The sequence below is a fragment of the Streptopelia decaocto genome, assembly GCF_964273445.1.
Source record: "Streptopelia decaocto genome assembly, chromosome: 13".
NCBI classification, from domain to species: Eukaryota; Metazoa; Chordata; class Aves; order Columbiformes; family Columbidae; genus Streptopelia; species Streptopelia decaocto.
In genome coordinates, this window is record NC_138668.1 from 6,174,056 (window position 1) to 6,189,017 (window position 14,962).

General features: G+C 53.9%; 1 protein-coding gene across 1 annotated transcript in view; it reads left to right on the top strand.

The window, feature by feature from the left end:
- The window catches only part of NHERF2 (NHERF family PDZ scaffold protein 2), a 34,268-nt gene that overhangs the window by 16,526 nt on the left and 2,780 nt on the right, over nt 1–14,962 (top strand). The window contains exons 3-6 of the mRNA XM_082064904.1: nt 7,650–7,826; nt 10,037–10,190; nt 12,540–12,583; nt 12,912–12,974. Coding sequence (XP_081921030.1) covers nt 7,650–7,826; nt 10,037–10,190; nt 12,540–12,583; nt 12,912–12,974 — 438 coding nt within the window. The remainder of the gene's footprint in view (nt 1–7,649; nt 7,827–10,036; nt 10,191–12,539; nt 12,584–12,911; nt 12,975–14,962) is intronic.

Here is a 14,962-nt window from a genome sequence, read left to right on the forward strand (position 1 = left end):
GCAAATTGCTTAAAGGTGAAACACTGGGAGGCTGTAGATGAAATGTTCATCCCATCACCCTGCTGTGGTGCGGAGCGCCTGGGGGTGGGCGCTGTGCCATCCCGTGGGGCAGCCCAGCCTGGCAGAGACTGTCACTGCAGGCTGGACACCAGCGTCCTCCCCACCCTTCACATCCTTCCTGCTCTTGTTTTCTCCTGCCCGGCAGTTTCTTGGGATAATAACCTTTTGTCATGTCTGGGGCTCTGTGCAGGGTGCTGGCACGGCCGCCCTGCTCCCCCATGGGGTTTGCATCCCGTAGCGCCTGGAAGGGACTGGGGTGCAGAGGCTTGGGGGAGACCTGAGACTTTGCACGGCCCAGGGAGAGTGTGCACCCCTTCTTTGTGCTGATCCTGTGGTGCCAGGGGACAGCAAAGGACCTCATTAGTTTTTTTCTGATTGCTGTTGCATTGGGCTGCTGGAGGCTGAGAGTCACCAGTGACAAGTCATCCTGTCCCTTCTGCTGTGTCTGAAATGGCTGCGGGGCTCAGGGTGTGTGTCCTCGGGAATGGCGGGTCCTTGCTGAGGCATTGTCCTTCCCCTCTATGGCTGGAAGGAGTAGTCCCGCTGCTCAGGGTTTCCTTTGCATAGCTCATCCTCCTCCTCGCAGGAGCTGCCATTGAGCTGTGACTGAGGGCAGAGCAGGGACCTGGTGTCACCAGCACAACCAGCCCCATCTCGGTGCTCCCATCTGCTACAGCAGACCTGGCAAGGGCTGGAGACCCACTGGAAATGTCCAAATTACCATATCAGCTGTGGCTTGGCTGTGTGTCCTGCTCAGTACCCATGGCTGGACGCTTGCCGCTGCTAATTGGGATCCTCGGCTGTCTCCCTGCTCGCTTGCTGTCCTCGCTGGCTCCCTTGGTGCTGCGTGTTGGCAGAGGTGAGATGCACCCAAAGGGTGCTGGGCGTGCATGCCAGGGCAGCCCCTGGCTGGCGTGGGGATGCAGGGTCAGCGGTGCTGCAGCTGCGGGGGACAACAGCACAAATCTGCATGTCTTTTGCCCTTTAGAAAGATGTAAATATATTTCTTCATGCTTCTATCACTCAAACCCAGCTGGAGCTATTTAAATAGTTGGAGCAATTTGAATAATGGAAGCAATTTAAATACTCTGCAAAAGCCCAGACCTCGTGTTGAAGTCTGTCAGCCCGTGCTGGCAGTTTGGGTCAGTGGTGACATGAAGCTTTGACACCAAGGTGAGGGATGGTGGCACCGTGGTGTGGTTAGGAACATGCATCAGCCCCTGCTCTTCCCAGTGATATTTAAGATAACTTTGCTCTTTTTGGGATGATCACAGGCTCTGCCAAGAGGCATTTTTGGGCAGCTCAGCTGTGTTTGAGCTCCTCCTCTCCTCTTGGGGCAGTGGCTGCCATGGGTGCTGCCACAGCCCCTGCTTGTCCCTGGGGAGCACCCAAAATGTTCAACTGGTTGTTTTGATGTGGAGACAGCAGCTGCTGCTGCCCAGGGGATGCTGAGAAGCAACAAACTTTAGGAGTATCAGTCTGGCTGTCAGGTCCGTAGTGGAAGAATTAAGTGAATTTTTCTCTTTTTGATGGCTGATGTCTGAGCTGAAACACCTCCTTGGCTAACAAGGCGGGTGGTAATTAGAGTTGTGGCTGGATAAAAATGGAAGCAGGTTGTTTACTGAGCTGTGGATTTATCCCTGGCCTGGCTTGTGGAGAAACCTCAGAGTTATTTCCCTTCTGCAGGGGCTGGGGGGGGGGGCGGGTCTTGCCAGCTGGGGCACCTCTGGGTGCTGGAATCGCCACCTTTCTCCCCAAATCTGACTGCAGACAGGCACAGCCGAGCCCTGCAAGGACGGGGAACATCTGCCTGTGTGTCAGTGGACCTGGCGTCCCCCCAGCCGCCTCTTCCCTTCCCCCTGCTTTATTTATAGCATTTCGCCAACATCTGGAGTTTGAGCCTGTTCGGCACTGGTTGACTCCGAGATGGGGGATGGAGCTGTGTGAAACATGTGTGGCCAGGGAGGGGGGACATGGGGGACCCCCCAGTCCTTCCCAGCCGCGTGTGGGGGCCGCAGCATTGCAGTGGGGGCTGAGGACCATCCAGGGGCCGGTAAGCCCCGGGAGCATCCTTGCTCTGATTTTCCCAGTGATGGGATTGCTGCCATGTCCTCACCCCACAGCAGAGACCTGGGGGTGCTCTGCCCCCGCCTTGCAGTGTGGTCCTGCTTTCTGCCTGGGCTTTGAGGCTCCTTTGGCATTTACCGTCAGCAGCCAGCCCTGTCCCTGCCCCCCTCAAAGTGTCACTGAGGTCCCCCTGGCCCTGGGGGATGCAGGGCTACAATAACCCATTTTCTGGTGCTGCTTTAATGGGAAAATTTGAGTCATTCCTGGGGGAAGGGGAATGAAACCCAGCCCTGCTGTAGGTCCCTGGCAGGGCAGTGGATGGAGCAGCAACCCCACTCTGAGCCCAAAGCCTCACTGGTTCTCCTGGCAAATGGGGCTGTGGGCAGCAGTGGTGAGAGCTGCTCCTTCTCCCAGCTTTCCTCATCTTTGTGGTGTGAAAGGCAACAGGTTTTCACATCATGGACACAAGGACCCCCATCCCATTTGCAGATCAGGGCTGTAAACATCTGCTTAAACTTAAGTGCATCCCTAAATCTGAGTGAAGGCAACAGCCTTTGAGCTTCCGACAAAGTTGTAGTAATAATAGCGCAAATTAAAGCTCGCCTGCGGCTCGGCTTCCACTATAACCATCATGCCAAGGGAGGGTGCCTGTGTTGGGGCGGGTGTCAATGGGCTCCTTGTTCTGGCGGTGCTGTGGCCCCAGGCCCTTCTCCTGCACTGGTTTCTCCTCCTGCTCAGCTCCTTCCCGGTTCCAGCATCGCCCCTTGCTGCTCTGCCAGCCAGTGTTTGGGTTTTGGTTGGGATTTGGAGCTGCCCTTCTTGTCTGCAGCCCCCACAGGTGTTGGTGCATCCCCCTGTGCATCCCTCGGAGCCCAGTGTCCCCAGCCCCGGTGGGCTCTGATGGTGGAGGTTTTCTTTGCAGGGAGCAGGCGAGCAAAGGAGCCATTTTCTGACCGAAACCACATGTGAAAGGAGAGGAAACGCCACGGGAGCTGACTTGAAAGAAAATATGTTAACAATGTAAATTAGGCAGGAATGCTCCTGCCTGTGTTTTCTCCAGCTAAGCTGAGCAGAGGCGAAAAGGTTTGACATGTCACAGGGTGATCTGGAGCCTGGAGCATGTCCAGGTGGTGCAATTCCCAACAGCAGCAATCAGAGCCTCCTGGGCTGCCCCAGCAATGGGCGAAGCCACCGGCATGGGGCTGGTGATGGGGGCAGCCCCCAAGGTGCTGGTGGGTGAGGTGGTCCCAGGCAGGACTGAGCTGATTAGGTGACACGCTCTGATCTCCTGCGATGACGCCAAGGTGGCCGTCACCATCACGCCTGTGGCAGATGAGCTGGGCTTGGTTTGAGCAAATCCCCGTGTTCGGGGGGGTGAGTGGGGCTGGAGCTCCCGCTCCCATTGCGGTGCCGCTGTGGGACACGGCCAGCATCCCTGCAGCTGTGGGGGGGTTCAGGGGTGAACCCACTTGCTGAGGTGCACAGAGCATCGTGGATTTGGCGCATTAGGCTGCAGGACCCGCTCAACCCACAGTGTGCCAGCACCCACTGGGCTCCTGTGGCAGATGGTACCGACCCAGCTTTGGACGTTAGACTAGCGCTGTGTGTGTGTGTGTGTGCTCAACCTTCTTCCTCCTCCTCTTCCTCTCTTAGGGGACTCCAGAGAGCTGACTGTCCATGCTGACACCAGTGTTTTATTCTTGGAGTAAACCCCTAAAGCAGGACTTTTCAAGGCATTTTGGCGCAGCGCAGGGAGCTGCGGGGCTGGAGCCGGTCCTGGGACCTGGTCACCACCACCTCTGAGCGTCCCAGGTACAGGGACACCTGTGGCTGTTTCCGCAGGTTTTGGGCTGGGCTGTCCTGTCTGGGCTGTGGCAGGTTTGTGTTGTGCAGCACCCACATTCCTGCCTGTGTGACAGAGCTCTTTGAAAAACCCTTTTCATCCTCATCCCTGCTCGAAGTCGTGCTGCGGGTGATGGTCTGAAGGCACAGATTGGTTTGGTGAGTTGGTGCCCATCAGGAAGGTGATGGGCAGGGGTCAGGGGGGCACAGGGAGAGCCCCGTTCCAGAGCCGAGCGTGGTGCCAGGTCAATGGTGAGCAGGTCTCTGGTGCTGGTGGCCTCGTGGTGTTGAGCTGGGGCTCATGTGTGGGTGCTGGAGCCAGGGAGGGACTTCTCTAGGGGCAGGTGGGTTTTGCTTGGCCAGCAGAGATGGGGGGCTTCTTTGCTGGGCCTCGAAACCCAGGAGATGGATTTGTGTCAGGAAACAGAAAAGACCAAAGTGTGGGCAGTTTGGTGCTTCTGCAAATGGATTTTGCTTGCATGGAAATTGGAACATACTAATTAATTGCATGGAAACTCCTCATTAATTGGAGCTGGTGACATTTATGGTACTGGCTCAATGGGGGTCCCCAGCTCCCAGCAGCAGCACTGGCAACTCTAAGTGGGGGGGGGGTGGGAAAAGTCAGATGCTGCAAGAGTTATGATGAGATTGTGAGAGCTGGCAACACCCAGCCAGGGTGGTTTGTGCTTTTATTGAAAGCATTTAATTGTTATTTAATGTCTTGTTTGTGCATTTTTAAATGGACCAGCTTGAACAGTGTTTCCAAAACCTTTTTCCTTCTGAAATGATGATGGTTTGCGTCAAGCGGCAGCTCCAGTGCTGGTGTGACAATGCAGCATTTATCTGCACACACACACACACACCTGTGCATGGGTATAGACAGTGATGCTTGTAGGTGGAGTGTGACATTCCATTGCTGCTTAATCCAATTTATGAAATTACTAGCCCCTGTTAATATATGGATTCCTAGAAAAAAAAAGATTTGCTTCATTTTGCGATTTTTTTTTTGCATGCAAATCAACAAAAATTAACTGCGTTTTTTGTCTGTTCCTAGTATGCACATGAATCTAACTTATCTAAACTGGCTTATATGTTTTTGGTGTGTAAAAGGGCAGTGAATGTACCACCGTTACAGGGAACGCTTTCCTCGCAGGGTTTGGCTTTCACAAAGGCAAAATCCCCCCGGGAGCTTAGGAAATATCTTCCCAGAACACAACCAGGGAAACGCTGGCACAGGTCGAAAGGAAAATAAATAGCAGAGCTGGCAAGGGCTGCAGCAGCTCCGTGTCGGCAGAGCACGTCAGTGCAAAGTGCTCGAGCATGTGCTCGGTCTGGGTGAGGTGAGGGGAGCCCAGTCTTTGCTTAATCCCAGGGAGGGGCTTTGCAGAGCTGTTCCCTAAGCCCTGTTTTTCCCAGCAGCCGAGGGTTGTGTTAGTGGGAGGTTTTAAGAGCCCAGCGAAAGCCCCAGATCATCTCTGCAGGGGGATAAGCAGTTTTGCCTAAGGATTTCTGCTCAGAACAGATGCTGAATTTGGATTTTAAAGTTTATTTATTTTTTTTTAAAGACAAAGATCTTGAATTCATTGTGGTTAAGGACCTTGATTTCAAGAGTTTTGTGGTGAAAGCAGAGCAAACCCACATAGGACATGGGACCAGTTACCACTGTCAGAGCCAAAGGGATCCTGCAGACGAAGCTTTTCCCTGTGTGGTTGGTTTATTAAGTAATTTGATTTCTGTGGCGATCCCGGGGGATCCCCCACAGGCGGAGGGACTGTCCCTGCTGAGCCCTGGGGATCCCCATGCCAGGAGGGCAGCTACAGCGCTTGCTGCATTTTTGGGTGATTTTCTCAGTACTTTGGCACTGCTGACCCTGTAAAAATGGAGCAAGAGGAAAAAGGTTTAAAAAAGTAATTTCTAAACCCAAATAGGGTTACTGCTCTGCTCGCGGGACGTGTCCCCTCTCCCAAGCTGCGCGGAGCCCCGTGTGTCCTTTACGGTCGCGCGGATCCGACCCTCTTGGGCTGGTTGAATCATTTCCTGTTTTCTTCAGATTCTGAAGAACTGGGAGGCGAGCTGGAAATGTTTGTGGTGGGGTGAACTGACTGTGCTGGGGCCATGGGAAAAATCCCGGCGGGCTAAATCTGGGGAGGGAGCGGGTGCGAGTGCAGGGTGGTGGCAGCGGAGGGACTGGTCCTGGCTGTGGATGAAGCTCTTGGGGATGTCTGCAGAACCTGAGTTTTATCCATCAGTGGATATTGCACTGGTGGTGTTTTCCCTAAGAGCTGATCTGTACATTGAGGTGTCGATGCCAAGAGCATCTCCCCAGGCAGGTGCCTGTAGGTCGGAACAAATCCCCTTGTATCACAGCAAACAGAGCGGTTCATAGAATCATTTCAGCTGAAGAGACCCTCAGGATCATTGAGTCCAACCATAACCTAACTCTAGCACTAACCGACATCCCTAAGAACCTCATCTAAACGCCTTTTAAACCCCTCCAGGGATGGTGACTCCACCACTGCCCTGGGCAGCCTGTTCCAATGCCTGACAGCCCTTTACATGATGAATTTTTTCATAATATCCCCTGGGGCATGTGAGGACCCTGTGGATGGCAGCTCTGTGGTGGCAGCAGGATGGGTCCCTTGGCTGGTTTGGCTCTTGCAGTGCAGGGTCCCTGTGCCGCTGCAGCCCCTTGGCATCATCTCTGGGTTCCCCACACCCCCCACCCACTGGGGACGAGGTGCAGGGTTGGTTTGTCGTGGTGCCTTTTGACTGAGAGAGGAACATGAATAAAATCGCCATGTGGGTTTTTAATTTGGAAGGAAAGGCTGTGAGAGATTTCACCAGAAATGTGATCTGAAAAAACATCTGTTAGCAGGAGGGGAGTGACACGGTGTTTCTTTTAATGAAAGATTTAAACTCAGATTTTTTTCCTTAAACCACAGATGAAAATGAAAGCCCGGATCGCCGAGGCGGCTCTTGCCATGAGCTGTGGGCTGGGAAGGGGTTGTGGGGATAGCAGCATCCGAGAGAATGCAACACGTCCTGCAGCCCTGAAGAAAAGCTGGAATTTGCTCCCCGAGCCGCCCTGGGGAGCCATAAAGCATTTTCTATGGGATGGGGGAAGGCACTAAGCTCCTTGCATCCTCCTGTACCATCCATCCTGCAGCTTTTCCATACTGTGGGGAGCCATGGGGTGTAGGGTTCATCACCCTGGACCCCGCGGCCACTCCGCTGGGAGCTGATCATACCCACGGGTGATGCCGGTGTCACCCGGACCAAGGGCACGGCACTGCCGTAAATAAATAACCGAGGTTAATCCAGTGTCTCGGCCCTTGGGTTTGGTTCCTCCCTGCCTGGGGTTGTGGCCGTGGGGCTCGACCGCTGCTGGGGGGGTCTTGGTGTATGGGCAGACTTTATCTGGGCTGCTTCTGGTGAAGGAAATGCATTTTTTGTTTTGTTTTAATTTCTTCTGGAAGGGTTTTGGACAATTGATTTTCTAAAATAGACTCAATGAGAGGAAATTCATTTGTTAACCTGTCCCTGTTCAGGGGAATGGGAGGACGGGGCGCAGATATGGTGCTTCCTTGGCAGCTTTAGTAATGATCGCATCTGCTTTAGAGCAAAACCTGTAGATTAACTGCCCTGTTTGTTCTCTCCTCACCCCCTCTGCTGTTAAACAGGATTTAAATGGGCAGAAGGAGCTGTGCCCGCGTCTCTGCCACCTGAAGAAAGGCCCCAACGGCTACGGCTTCAACCTGCACAGCGAGAAGTCCCGGCCGGGCCAGTTCATCCGCTCAGTCGACCCTGACTCGCCGGCCTCCCGAGCAGGGCTGCGGCCCCAGGACCGGCTGGTGGAGGTAATGCCGTGGGGGCTCAGCACCCCTTCCCCAGGAAGCCTTTTGGGGTGTCCTTGGCATCTGCCATGCAGGGATGCTCAATCCTGCCCAGCCTGGTAGGAGCGGTGGGTCCTGTCCCCATCTCACCAGGTGGGGAGGAGGCAGGAGAAGTGATGGGACCTTTGGGAAGCCTGAAGCTTAGGCAAACCCCCATCCTGTGCCCTTTTCCATCAGATTCCCCCATATTCCTCCATAATATGGAGCCATAAGACTGTTGTGGGTGCTTGGGTGGTGGTGTTGCCTGGTTCTAGAGCTGAATCTGCCCGCTGTAGTGCAGAGGTGTGGGGACACAGGGACCCGTCCCAGCGCAGGGGAGGGGGTGGCGGCCTGCCCAGCCACCCTCCAGGCCGGTGTCCTGCTGTGGGCATGGGGATGAGTTGGTGCCACCAGCTGAACTGCCAGGCAGGCGTTTGGTAAAAAGAGGGTGGAAAAAGCTTTGCAGAGATTTTAAGACATGAAACTGAAAGATAGAGGGGAAAAAAACCCTCTTGGAAGCATCTTCCTGGTCACCAAGCGCTGGACAACATGAGTTTTACTGTGGCTGGGCATCGCCCTCCCCTCGGCTTGTTTGTGTTTGGTGTTTTTCCTGGAGAATGGTTGGAGCTGCCTGCACTGCGGGCAGGGCTTGAGCCACGGAGGGACAGGCAGGGATCAATCTGGCAGCCGTCACCCCTTTTTTCTGCACTGTGGGAGCACATGGATGTCCCCAGCTTGGGGCAACGTGTGAACCCCAAACCATAGCCCTTGTTACCAGCCCCAGCAGGGAAAGGGGATTTCACTCCTGGAAGAAAACACTCTTAGGGAATCATGAAGATGAAAGCTATCACCTGCTTTCCAGCCCTGTGGGAGCTGCTGCTGCTTCCCCAGCACCTGAAAGTTTAATGCTGGGAGCGGAGCGGGGAGCGGGATGCCGGCGGCTCCCGGCAGCGCGGTGTCACGGCGAGGGGTGTGTTATTTATTGATGGGCACTTGGCAGAGCGCCTGGCACACACAAAGCGGTGAGGGGTGAGATGGTGAGCTCAGAAACACGATCCCCTCCCTGCCCGTTCTCTGGGGCTTTGATAAATTTTTGATGTCTGGGCAGGCTGGGGGTGCTGGGGTGAGGGGGAGCAGCCCCAGGCATGCATTGTGGTGACCTGGAGTGGCAGGAGGGTGCTGCTTGGGACAGATTGGGGTTACAAGCCAGCAGCTGAGGTTGCCAAAGCCTGGGGAGGGGGTTCCTGTTCCATCCCAGCTGTTCCAGCTGTGTCCTGGCCCTCAGGACCTGCTTCTGCCCCAGGTTTGTGTTTGAGCATCCCAAACACAAAGGGGAACCCAAAGTTTTGGAGTTGGCCTGGCTGAATTAGCACATCTCTCTGCCTTCCCCTGGGCAGGCACCTTCGGGTGCCAAAGGCAGGGTGGGCAGTGAAGGGCAGATTGGGCTTTGCTAGAGACAGGCTGGAGCGTGGAAAAGAATTTATGGCATAAAAGTGGGTCCAGCAGTGAGGAGCCGGGCGGTGCGGAGACCTTCCCCACAGGACAAAGGGTGATTCATTCCCCACCCGAACAATACCTCGAAATCACAATTGTCCCCTCGCTGCAGGGAACAATCAGGAGCAGGGGATCATGTTCCCTGGTAGGTCCCTGCTTGCACGCAGGGAAGGGAAAAATGAATCTGTGCAGCAGTCACAGCAACTTGCCTGATGGGAACATGGGAAATCTGTGGTTTTCCATCTCAGAGGGATGAACGATGATGTGGTGATGCTGCAGGGCCAGGGAGCTGGATGCACCGGTGGTACCAGCCCCCTGCCTGTGGCTGTACCCTGTAGGCAACCTAAGACACCTGGGACATGTCCCAGGTGAAGGCTGGGTTTAAAATCACTGCAGAGAGCAGCTGGGGGGTGTGGGCAGGACCAGGGCGGGTGAGGTGGTGGTGGAATCAGGGGCTGCGGTTCCTGGCAGGATATGGGCGGAGGTGGAGGTGGGTGATAACACCAAGGATGCTCTGACAGAGGGACCAGGCTGCTGGGGGAGGAAAAAGCCTGTAGCCTTCCTATCATTCCAACAGAAATTAAAAAAGGAAAATCACATCCCTTAGGGGACAAGGAGGCTGCTCGGGGTGTGTGTGAGCTGGGAGCAGCGTCTCCGCTGCAGGGGGCACAGACTTGGGTGCTGATGCCGTCGCTTTGCAGGTGAACGGGATAAACGTGGAAGGGCTGCGGCACTCGGAGGTGGTGTCCCACATCAAATCCCAGGAGAATGAAGCCAGGCTGCTGGTGGTGGACCCCGAAACAGATGAGTACTTCAAGAAGCTGGGGGTTACCCCCACAGAGGACCACACCAAAGGTGAGACCTTGCTTTCCTGGGGTGACCCTGTTCTCGTGAGTCACCGTGTCATGGGTGGGATTCCAGAAGCGAGGGAGAGTCACGTTTCCCTTGTCTCATCCCTTGGTGGTTTCCTGAGCACCACCCGGCTATTTATAAATACTGAGAATACTTCCTAATCTAGCCAAACCCCAATTTGTTCTTTTGATGTAGTGAATAATTAACTTGGGAACTTGCTGCTGTGAAGTGGCTGAGACAAAGCAGTGTGGGATTTGAGGGCGCTGGCTGCTCAGTGAGGGATGCTTGCATGGGACCGGTTGTCTGACGGGGTCTGGGAAGCTGAATTGATGGCTGTTCCTCAGGCTGCCCCTTTTTTTGGCTGCAGCACCCGCACCCTGGGAGATGGAGTGTCTGGTGTCAGAGCAGGAGGACCTGCAGAGGCTGGGGGAGCAGAGCTGGGGTGTTGGGAGGGAGAACATTAATGCTCTTTGCTCTGGCGAAGGAGCCTCAAGAAGCACAGGAGTCAATGCTGTGTGTGCGCAAGGGCAGGGTTTCATGCTGCAGTGATCACAGGGGTGGCTACTGCAAGAAGTGTTTTCTTTATGTTGAAACCTGGCAGCAAAAGCTGCCAGTCTGCTCCGCAACCTGTTGTGCTGCGTCTCTGGGATGGGGAGGGAGCGGGAAGCTCCCCAGCTCCCCCTGGCTCAACAGGGAGCTCTGTGTGTCCCTACACAACTGGGCCTTATCTGATGGGCTCTCTTGGGTGCTTAATGGGGAGATTTGTCCAAAGAAACGGGTGGAACAATGCGGAGAAGCGCACGGGGCAAAAACGGGGTCAGATGCTCTGCATTGGTTTGAGGAGGAGCCGGGGCGAGAGCTGGCACCGGGCAGAAAGGAGCCCTTGTCCCCAGGGTGAGGACATGGCTGGGGACATGGACACGTGGGGGGTGGTTGAGCCCCTGCCCTGGCTCTGCAGCTCAGTGCATCCACCAGGGATTGAGAATGGGCTCTGCCTGGCCGGTGACAGTCCATGTGTTGGTGACAAAGTGCTCTGGGAAATTCTGTTGTTTGCAGGATAAGAGGAAATAATAATTGTGATCTTTAATCCAACTGCATTCACCTCAAGCTATGTCGAAGCCTTACAGCTGATCCTAAGCACCTTCACCTTTTTGGCAATGAGTGTATTTTAAGAGCAGGATTAAGATTAGGAGCAGATTAAGAAGAGGATTAAATATTTTCATATTTCCAGACGTGCCAAATTTCTGGACTTTGAAATTACTTTTTTTAAGACTAGTTCCACTTTATTAATGTTTGTTATTTGAATCTCGATTCTCATTTAAATAACATTATCTTTTAGCTTCTTATGATACCAGAGAATTTAGCGTCATGCTATGAGCTGACTTCCAACGACCAGTGCTCAGAGCTTATCAAACTGTAAACGCGAGTCTGACATTCAGTGTGATAAACTACTCAACACCGCAACAGCGGCTTTTTCACCAGCACGCTCTCAAGCCAATGATTTGGGTTTATTTATTTTAAATGGGAACGCGCCTTCGTCTGCACGAGGAATCCCTAGGGCAGCCGAGCCCACACGCGGTGCAGGGCGACCTTGGCTTTGGTGCTCTGCAGTTAGCCCAGTGTTTCTATAATTGCCAATCGCATTTGGTGCCGTGCACTGCTCTTACTTCGCTGGATTTTGGGTTACACAGCAATGTGCATCCACATCATTTTCTGCTGGAGACATGCTCAGCGAGGGCTTTGCCCTCAGAAGCTTTCATTCATGCTCGGCATTATTCGGTTATTAATTCTGCCACAAATTACCACATCTGTTAGCCCGGGACATGGTAATACCTTTAGCAATGCCTTGGTTGTGGTGACTAGCAGCTCATCTGCATAAAATTTGCCATTGTGTGGAATACTATTAATGCAAATTGTTGGAAGTGAGGGGAAAAAAACATGCCAGGGTACCTGAGGAGTGGTTGGTTTGCCACAGGCTGTTGTGATGCCTTCAGGATGCTGATTTTGGTGAAGGATGTTGTGTTGGTTTTTGAGATTTCTGATTAAAGAGCTTCTGAAGAAAAATTACTTAGTAAAAAAAAAAAAGTGTGCTGAATTTAGTGCTCATGGAAGGAAGTTACTTGGTCCCTTTCCTGGAAGGTGTGTTTTTTTCTGATGAAACTGGGTGAAATGAAGTCGGGGGAATTGGAAAGAATTTGGTTGCAGAAGGGCACAAGGGGGACGGATGGGCATTTGAAGAGCACAGTCGAGATGAGACACCTGGAGCTGATGGTGGTGGCTGATGCTGAGGGACACTGAGCCCGGCAGCCCCCTGAGTGTATTTACCGTGTGTTTTCTGTTTGTGGTCTGCAGGTGTGGTACCCCAGCCCCTGACAAATGGATCTGCACAGACTCAGGTGAGTCCTTGAGGTGTGATGGCTGTGGGGGCTGAGCAGCATCCCGAGTTGGCCCCACTTAGGGGAACATGTTGGAGGGATCGGGGGGCCAGGCTCCTGCACTGGCTTTCTGTGGCTCCCACCCATCACACGGGACATGTTGGGGTGACATGCCAGCGCGCAGAGCAGGGGGGTGCTCATCATGTCCCCAGGGCCTGCTGGTTTCAGCCTCATTTAACTGCTGGCCCCAGGGATGGGGGGAGGCGAGTGGCTGCCCCTTGGCAGGATGGGGAGCTGGTGCTGGGGTCTGTCTTTGTGCAACCTGGATTAACATTTTAATTTCTACCAGCTGAATGGAGGATCCACATCTTCATCTCACAGTGACCTTCAAAGTCCTGGGAAGGAATCAGAGGTAAAACCTCAAACTTTCCCCCTCCCTTTTGCATGCTTGTCTTATGTTGCTGTGCACAACGCTTTTCAGTGCATTTCCAGTTCTGTCTCATGGACTTGGGTGTACTTGTATCTACCCAGCAAGCAAAATCCAGAGGTTTTGTCATCCCTGCAGATGTGCAGGGGTAAGGGCAGCAAGTGAATTGGTGCTTTGTTGGGCAGTGACTCATGCTTGAATAGTGTGAAAGGAGAGGTGTAAGACAAAACGATGTCTTCAAGAGTTTTGGACCTTAAGTGTAATTATACTGACGAGCTCCAGGGCAAGAGGTGAGGCTGGGAGGGCAGGAGGAGCAGAGCTGTGAGCTTTGAGTGCTGCTAACAGGAACAAGGCAGGCTAAAATAAAACAAACAAAAACAAAACAAACAACAAAAAATTGCTTTTAGCTTGGAGCACAGTGAATTGATCGGGGTGTCTGGAGGGGTGTGGATGTGGTGACCTGCGGGACTGGGGCTGTTGCTGTGGTGGAGCCGGGCTGAACGCCACACATCTCGCTGTGCGAGGTGAATGAGCAACCAGAAGTAAACACGAGGCATAGACTGGTATCCTCTTGGTGGTACTAATTTAGCGGGCTTGTTTTTTCTTAAAATAAGAAGTAGGGGATTTCTGAAGTGCTCAAAAAGTTACCTTTAGCATGAGGCTCTGCTAAAACTGCAGGGGCTCTGGGAGGTCTCTGCCGGTTCTTGTGCTTGTGCTGTCCCCTGCCCTGGGATGGCTGATGGCAGCGAGTGTCCCCACAGCCTCTTCTGAGCCCCCCAAGCCTCTAAAGCATCTCAGCCACCAGCTGTGTCTGAGAGCCATGGCCAAATGCCTGCAGTCTGACATCTCCAGTTCTCCCTGAGCATTAAACAATGCATGTCCCAATCTGATGGCTGCTGCCTTGGGAAAACCTGGCTGTGTCCCAGTGCCCGAGCGCAGCAGTTCCTCCTGTGGGGTGATATTTGAGCTGTTCAGAGATCCCTTTGCCATCTCTGGATGGGAAACCGGGGCTGATGTGGGGGTTGCCTGTGGCTCTGCCCCCCAGCTTTGAGCCTGGTCTGTTTGCACAAGCCACCACCCCATGCAGTTTGCATTTATTCATAAGCCAGAGCAAAGCTGGAGCCATTATCTCATGGCACTGGTGGAGGACCTGCCCATGGTTATCAGTAGGGCTTGTGCAATCATTATTTTGGAGTTTCGCCTGTGTGCTAGGGCGGCAGTGCGAGCAGGCAGGCTTTAAAATGTTCCCTTAAAACTGAAGGGCTTGATTCTGTTCTGTGATTGTGTATGTTGGAGAGGGGCCAGAGGAGCCACCAAGATGATCAGAGGGCTGGAACAGCTCTGCTGGGAGGACAGGCTGAGAGTTGGGGTGTTCAGCCTGGAGAAGAGAAGGCTCCGGGAGACCTTACTGCACCTTTCCAGACTTAAGAGACCAATAAGAAAGATGGGGACAGACTTTTGAGCAGTGCCTGTTGCAATAGGACAAGGGGTGATGGTTTTAAACTAAAGGAGGGAGATTTGGGCCAGACATGAGGAAGAAATTGTTGTCCCTGAGGGTGGTGAGAGCCTGGCCCAGGTTGCCCAGAGAGGTGGTGGATGAACCATCCCTGGAGACATCCCAGGCCAGGCTGGACGGGGCTCTGAGCAACCTGAGCTGGTGAAGATGTCCCTGCTCATGGCAGGGGTGCACTGTGGGTTGGGAGGGACCTTCCCAGCTCCCAAGCGTTCATGATTCAATACAGTTCCCAAAGCAAATGCTGCCTTGATTGGTGTGTGATGGTGGCCGCACTGGCCATGGGGACACAGGCAGGAGCTGCTGCCCTCCCACGCACCCCTGTCCCCACCTCGGGTGCTCTAGGGGCAGATGGGTGCCCAGGCAGGTGAACACGGGGGGTCTCACTGCACCCCCTCCCTGTGGTCCCCAAGGCTCACCCTGCTCCCTCATCCTTGCTTTCCACCCGCACCAGGGGCTT